The sequence below is a fragment of the Lepisma saccharinum genome, chromosome 12, assembly GCF_977018435.1.
Source record: "Lepisma saccharinum chromosome 12, izLepSacc3.1, whole genome shotgun sequence".
NCBI lineage: Eukaryota > Metazoa > Arthropoda > Insecta > Zygentoma > Lepismatidae > Lepisma > Lepisma saccharinum.
This window is the reverse complement of record NC_139240.1, coordinates 39,226,871-39,235,182: the sequence shown is the minus strand read 5'-3', so window position 1 is coordinate 39,235,182 and position 8,312 is coordinate 39,226,871. Positions and strand designations below refer to the sequence as shown.

The window sequence follows — 8,312 nt, the reverse complement described above, 5'->3', positions numbered from 1 at the left end:
ATCTTTGTGAACGCATACAATTTGCATATTTCACCAACAAAAGCTATTAGCATCTGTAGCCTATATGCTTCGCAGACAAATGAAGTGAAATTTTGCTACATTTCTAAAGTGTCGCACACGTTAACAAATTTTCATCGATGATTTTCATGCATTCAGGCTATGTCACTATACTCACATTTTTTTCATTGCTTAGTACAAAGTACTTCATAATTCTATGAAATCAGTTCATTATGAATATTTAAATCCAATCTCGTGTCTAGAACCTTACATTTTGTGTGTGAAATGTCACATGTAATGCTAGCACCTACTAATTCCAAGCAGCTCAATAAATGTCCTCATCATGAGGCTGGTCCTGGAGCTCTCACCAGGGATTGAACCCGAGACCATTTCCACCACAGGTGAGAGTGATAACTGCATGACTACACCCGAGTTTAACATAATTTAACACACACAAACAGGGTTACAAGCATGAACACTTCTGGAAATTCCATTCCAGGACCAAATATTCAAAATTAAAGATTTCCACAACTGTTGTCGTTACGGATTCAAAGATAATTTAAAATGTACTTCCAATGTTCCATGAACTTTCGCTGAAAACTTGTTGACATGATACAGTGGAACTCACACTGATGTGTTAAACCAGGAGGCTTTTCACAAGTGGAATATAGTTAAAGTACCACACTGATGCTGGAAACGTGTCGCAATTACTGAAAACATTGTCAAAGTAAGATTTACCATGGGTGAATCAAATTTGTCTTGTCTGAAAGAGACATGTTGCAATATTCATATTTTAAGAGCACAATATATCAAATATCAATTATATTTATCAATAAACTGTAAGGACAGTCACAGAAAGCATATAACATCAGAAAATGAGCTGCTCTTTTAAATCATATGTGGTATTTTAATCAGCATATTAGAACAAAAAACAACACAGGCATCTGACTCAGTTTGGTAAGGTGTGCCATCTGATGTTTGAAAATGCGAAAAATGAATGCTTATTTCTTGGGCAGTCAGGATTGGTTCGACACTTAAAATGCAAACCCTGCTCATTGATACACTCTAGGTACAAGAACATCAAACCAGACCTGCTTATAGCTTGACTGGGCTTTTGGTCAAGGCCAGCAAACCAGTTTTTGAAATTTCCTCCAGTTTCAAAAAACTGCTATGATATTGCAAAATCTGAAAAATTACACATACGCTAAAAACTTCTAGAACATTCACATGAATCTTCACGTGGTTTGCTTTCGCTGCCGTCTAGATGTTTGCAATAGCTTTGCGGCTATGTGTTAAATTGATTCCTGTTGAGCTACTTTCAAGAAATACAATGATACTAGAAATACTGAATTATATCTTTTTTGAATTCATCAGAGCAATTCTCTTGGATCTAGGAGGAATTCTAAACATAGTAATAAATCCATAACTAAATCAGATTGATTAATTTTTCCCTTTAATGCAATTCAATTCTACATGACCACAGCCTTAGGCCACTGACCCACTGTACTCCCTCGAGAATTAGGTTGAATTTCCTTAATAAGACAGATTTTTATGTAATCTAGATTGATTCCAGCATGCAGAAAACACAGATAATTGAGATATTTGATTGAAAAGCATGGCCCATGTAAGTAAAAGCTTACCATTTCAGAGTACTTTCACCACTTTTTATTAGTTAAAACCATTTGTATGCACACTTAAATAGAGAAAGAACACATCAGTCCCAAACCTAAAGTTTGGGCTGTGTAGTTAGAGCCCCACACTTTATTGATTACGCCCCTGGCCACCTTTACTCCGCAGAGGTTCCTCCAGGTACCCACTTTATACAACGCTGGGTGGGCACCAGAGCCAAACTTAACAATGTAACTTTATAGGTGTTATTGTGGAATGCCATGCTGGATGCTTTATTCACTTGTGCGAAGCCTTCAGGGTGTTGCCCGATGGAGGCACAGTGTGGATCGGATCCATCCCACTTTAAAATTTAGGTCCAGTCCCGATTAGCCTTACTGTGCATAAAGTGGACTTCAAACACCAAATCAATCAATCAAACACCTTCAGACTGTTCTGGTTGACGGCAACAGACCTACTTTACTTCACAATAACACATTTTCACAAGCTAAAAAGTAACTGAAAATGTTCATAGGAAAAAATCTTCATAAACCATGCAAAATATTTCACTTTATTGAGTGGGTATAGAGGGTCAAGGCCACCCACAGCCTCCATTGGGTATGCTTACTAGGATTCTTTCCTTCTGGGCATTTTGATACAGAACACAAATGGCTTCTTCCACTTTACATGAATGTTAAAAAAAGAGGGATACCACCAGATACACAAATAAAATAAAACAGTTACTCACCATTTTAATTTTAATGGTTTCCTGGAATAAACACTAGTTAGATATGTAATGATGATAAAAACAAGAAAAATTAGCATTTTCAGGAAATAATCCCTCTTATCTGAAAACATAAGAGAACCAAAGTAAAGTGGTGTGGAGTTAGGGCCCTACACTGTTTTGATCACGGCTGAAGGAAGGGGTGATGTGGTCAACACCTTGCCACTGGCCACCTTTACCCCCCAGATTTCCTTCCAGATACCCACTGTTAACGATGCTGAGTGGGTGACAGAGCCACTTGAACAGGTGGGGAAAAATTCAGGTTCTCCACCACCAGGGATCGAACCTGGCTTTCTCGCATGGTAGACACCCTAACGATTGAACTACCACAGCGAACTAAAAGCATAAGAGAAATTAACACAAATGAGTCCAACCACAAAACTAGCCACACTGTTATCGAACTCAGAAGTTCCACAAATTTCAGTTCATGAAGTTTGCAAAACATACCGATGAAATAAATTAACACACTATACTCTAGTCACTGGTAAAGTTCAGTCACTCCTTTTACAAAGTTACGATTGATGTACAGGTTCACGTAGTATCCTCAGAAGCCAACACTTTATCTTGAAAGGGTAGATTCCAACACTGGCCTCAAGCCCTGCGACATTATTGGGTAGGAAACTAACGATGGGGTGGCACCACTGATGGACATTGGTAAGGTCTGAGCTTGTGCGGCTGACTGCGGTGGACCCTGGGGCTGCTGCGGCTGCTGCTGGGGAAGTGTTTGCGCCATGGTGGCCATCGTGACAACTGGCGGAGGCAGTGCTTGCGTCAGCGACACTGGCGCTATCGACACGGATGCAAGAGTAGGTGCTAACGTGGGCGTGCATGCTGAAATTGACACCGGGACGGTTCCGACACTTGCCACGGTCCCCAATGTCCCTACGCTTCCAACAACTTGCGACGTTGGTGCCGGAACTTGCTGATTCAAACCTGGCTGTCCTGCGGCCGCCACCACGGTAAGTTCCCTGGCGGTGATGGACAAAGGCTGCGAAATCTGCGCAATCGGCTGCACCTGTACCGTCGATGCACCTGCTGGAACGGTGTTCGTTATCGTGACCGCGGGAACCGTAACAGCTGTAACATTTGTGGTCTGCTTACTGAGTCGAAACTGTGCATTTTGATCCAAGAGAAATTCATTGGTCGCAGTGAGATCTGAAACCTGTTTCTTCAGTTCATCTATTTTCTTTCTGAGCATACTATTCTCGTCCTCAAGCATACGGATTTCAGCTTGCTGGGCTGCTGAAAGAGTAGAATTATTTGTGAAATGATCATCCCTGAAGCCATTAAAAACTACATCATTGCTGGAATGGAATCTTTTCGGTTCGGGTCCATCGAAAGAATTGAAACACTCAAAATTCTTGAATTCGTATCTACCGGATCGCCGTGCATGCAGCATGTACAGTTCACAGTCACCGCTCGTAAGATGACGAAACTTGCATTTCCCTGCCCGTCGACATTCACGTTTCAAGTAATCTTTACAGACGGGAATATCTCCCCTACTCAGAGGAAAGTCTGGTAAGTTGCCCTTTCTTAATGTATCTTGCAAAACACGTGGTGGAAGTTCGCCTGTGGCCTTGTAAAACTGTTCTTCCTCGCTTGTGCAGTGCAGAAACTTACAGTTCGGCCTTGAACACTTTTTGTTCTGGTAATCATGGCAGAAGTTGTAGGTAAAGCAATGGAGCTTTATCACTTCCTGTTCGTCTACATCTGGATGATGAAACTTACAATGCTTTCCTCTTCGGCACACATTCCGCAGAAAGTCTCTGCACACTGCATTCACATCTACTACATCATTTGTGTTATTTGACATTCTTCTATTTTCTTCACAGTGTTACAAATTCATTTCCTCTAATCATGTTGTTGAAAAGGTATCCTGAAAGAAACAGAAGTTATTTTTCATGCAAGTGAAGGAGGTGTGATATAATAATCTACGTATAACAAACACTAATTACCATTAATATGATTCTAATCATATGGACACTTTATTCCTTTGTATGTCTCCGCATCACTACATGCTGAATGCTACATCATTATCTGAAAATATCTGGTATTTTCTATTGGAAAACCCTCTAGTAATGGGCTACATAGTGTTACAATCTCTGTGTTATAAATCAGTTTATTTGTTGAGATTCCACACCACATGCTGTACTAAGTAGGTTGCTGGTACTAACTTTATTTCTACATGTTTCTGTAGATTTGTAATTTTACTTGGTAACACTTTACTATACCGGAGACGGATTTCTTCAAATGTACAGGAGAAAGTACTTACGAAAATCATTTTCTGTAGCGTTGTTGATGTTCGGGAATGTAGTTTTGATCCATGTTAATGCGAAAGCATGTGGTTTTCTACAAAAATCTATTTCCGACGCGCTATTGCTGCTGCCGCCATTTGCTTTCTGCACGAGAGCACAATACGCTCTCGTATTGTCCGTATATGCTAAATTGAACGAAAGGAGTGCTAATGGAACCTAACCTAACAGGCCTAACCTAACCTAGTAGGCATACCTCGTCCCTGTGATGGTTTGTGGAGCTATCGTGAATTTTTGGGCTAACGTCAATGGTTTTTGGGGCTGCCCGTGGAAGGTTTGTGGGAAATAAGGAACAACAGTAAGTACTCGTTATTGTAAGAAATAGACATTATTTTCGTGAGAAATTCATTATGTCACCTAAAGAAATGTTCCGCAATGCAGAATAGTACGTTAGCAATGTAATAAATTGTGAAATAAATCATTGATAGGTGTCTCCGGTATAGTAAAGTAGTACCTTTTACTTTTTTTATTATTATTAATTTGTAAGAACATAAACAGTACACACCTACAGCCAGTGTAACTTATACAGAACGGTATGCATGTTCAATATATCTTCTTAAGCATTAACATGAAATATTTAGGTAACTGTTCTGAATCGTGAATCATTTTTTGCATGTTTGATAGGATAGGAAGTCCCTTAGACAATGATTTATCCAAACACCCCCCAGTACCCCATCCCCAAATTTCCTCAACTTCCCTAAATTTTTTTAAACTAAAATTTTCCACAAATTTCCAATTTACGGCCTTTTATTTATTCTTATAGCCCCTAATAAGAACTTGCACCCTCTCCAGATAGAAAATTCTAGATATACCCCTGGCCTTAGAATACTGGAACTGAGTTCAAAGCCTGGAGAAACTAATTAGTCAACAGTTTCATGAATTAATATTTACCACAGAAATTATGACTTGACAAGTGCAACGAGCAGTTTCTGCGAGTTACATAATAGGGCGTTGCCTCTACAAGGAAATAACAACAGACCAGGAAGTAAGGACATGTGTCACACACACTTGTCTCATCCTCCTCGACACGTGTGATTTAGCCAAGGCCTTCCCTTCCCCCTCCCTTAATATCAAGGGCAAGGTTTCCGGTACGGTAACCTACAGGAAGTTTTCCAATTTAGTTTACACTACAAGGTCACAAGTACAACAATCTGACATCGGATATGTTAGCACTGAATTGAAATCTGTAGAAAGTGACACGAACGCAGGGAAAGAATCTGTAAATTAAGAAAACGTGAAAAAATATGGTAATAACAATCTTCTAATATATATGAAAATCAGGTATTACTTGAGATGACCGGACCCCTCTTCGATTTTCTTCATATTTAACATACTCACTAATTGAGGCCTCCTAATCATGAATCTGAAGTTAAAAATTGTTGGTAACGTCTAGAAATTGCGAACCATTGGCACGTGGTTAGGTTAGGCAAACATAGTTAAAATTTGGTGTCGTGGTAGTATCAGGAATAAATATATTTGGTTGTGAAACAAAAAATTTCGCGAAAATCGACAGTTTCCATTCCAAAAACTAACTCCTTATTTTCGCTTATTTTGCAATTTCTAGACGTTTCCGACAAATTTTAACTTCAGATTCGTGATTAGGCCGCCTCAATTAGTGAGTATGACAAATATGAAGAAAATCGGAGAGGGGTCCGGTCATCTCAAGTCGTTCCGAAAATCACACAACAGTTTTAAACTTTCAATATAGCTATTAATAACGACTAACGGGCAAAATAAACTGAAAAGTACAGTGGGATCCATGAGTATTACCGTGCAAATTGTCCATCACCGTGTTCGTGCACTTTATTTGACCCAATAAGAGCTTCAAGAATTAAAAGAAAACTCAAAACAAGCTGTTGACAACTTCTGCACCAGCATACATAAAAATCCATTGCTTAAAAACACGTAGGATGTAAGAGAAAAATTAATCAAAATAGTTATGGACAATTTGCAGGGCAATACTCATGGATCCCACTGTACCTATGGAAAACTGTATTTAAAACTACTTCTTGAGACTTGGAAGACAGTAAGTTTCAAGTCTGGAGTAACTAATTTGTGGGTAATACTTTACTATACCGGAGACACCTATCAATGATTTATTTCACAATTTTTTACATTGCTAAGGTACTATTCTGCATTGCGGAACATTTCTCTAGGTGAAATAATGAATTTCTAACGAAAATAATATATATTTCTTAGATTAGCGAGTACTTACTGTTGTTCCTTATTTCCCACAAACCAGCCCCAAAAATCATTGACGTTAGCCCAAAAATTCACGATAGCCCCACGAACCATCACGGGGACGAGGTATGCCTACTAGGTTAGGTTAGGCCTGTTAGGTTAGGTTCCATTAGCACTCCTTTCGTTCAATTTAGCATATACGGACAATACGAGAGGGTATTGTGCTCTCGTGCAGAAAGCAAATGGCGGCAGCAGCAATAGCGCGTCGGAAATAGATTTTCGTAGAAAACCACATGCATTCGCATTAAAATGGATCAAAACTACATTCCCAAACATCAACAACGCTACAGAAAATGATTTGCGTAAGTACTTTCCCCTGTAAATTTGAAGAAATCCGTCTCCGGTATAGTAAAGTGTTACTAAGAACAGTAAAATGCATGTCTTATCTTAGACTCAAACTTATGTAGACGATATGTATTTTAAATTTAGACGATACAAAATAAAAGTTCTGATATAGTGCAGTAAGTTTGAGAGATTTCAGTAATCTTCTAAATGCTTCCTCATCCTTCTGTGTAAAGTTGGAAAAATCATTACACAATGACAATGGGAACCAGGACCCTTTACATTGCAAAATGAAAACAAACAGGACCCTATGCGAAAATATGTTGTGTCTGAAACAAGCACACCATAATGATTTTCTGGATACATAATTACTTTATGCATACCTTTTGTAAGTCAAAGACAAATTTTGGATGAAAAACGTGCTTAAATATGCAGAAGACAAATCTCATTAACAACCTGTCTATTGTCGTTAATGTCTATCATGTTCGAAACACAAATTACACAGAAAACTGCATTTCTTTGGTCCATTGTGGCGCCATCATCGGTAACCAACTGAACTACTTGAGTGAAATGCAAAATTATTGCTCTCCAAATTGTCCACGACCATTTTCAATTTTTTTTTTTAATTACGTGTTTTACATAAGATGGTGAAGAGATTATCAGCAGCTTGTTGAGCACATTCTTTCGATTCTTGAAACTCTCATTGCAAAAAACAAGTAGAATAAACACTAACTAGACAACTTATCAGACCGTTCACTATCACACATAAAAAAAACTGTCCCTTCCCCAAAGGAGACTTCCGCGCCTACCTACGGTTACGGTCGCCTCACATTAAACGACGCGCTGGGACTGAGTCTACGCAACGAGAGACCGTGTTTGCTTCGCATCCAATTCAATGCTATTTTCGTTCGGAAGGGGTAGCTTTAGTTATTGTGACAGCAGTTAAGAAACGAAATTGTGATGTGCATCGTAAGTGGTATCCATAAGTATTACCGTGCAAATTGTCCATTACTATTTTCATTAATTTTTTTCTTACATCCTATGTGTTTTTAAGCGATGGATTATTATGTATGCTGGAGAAGAAGTTGTCA

The 8,312-nt window shown here is 38.9% G+C and overlaps 1 protein-coding gene across 1 annotated transcript; it reads right to left on the bottom strand.

Annotated features, from left to right (window-relative positions):
- Positions 1 to 323: 323 nt before the first annotated feature.
- Positions 324 to 7,760, bottom strand: LOC145996005 (zinc finger CCCH domain-containing protein 10-like). Its single transcript, XM_083132158.1, has 2 exons — positions 7,605 to 7,760; positions 324 to 4,262 (listed from the first exon to the last, which is right to left on the bottom strand). The coding sequence occupies exon 2, from the start codon at positions 4,197 to 4,199 to the stop codon at positions 2,946 to 2,948; it is 1,254 nt and encodes a 417-aa protein (XP_082988284.1). The 5' UTR covers positions 4,200 to 4,262; positions 7,605 to 7,760; the 3' UTR covers positions 324 to 2,945.
- Between the last annotated feature and the right edge of the window lie 552 nt (positions 7,761 to 8,312).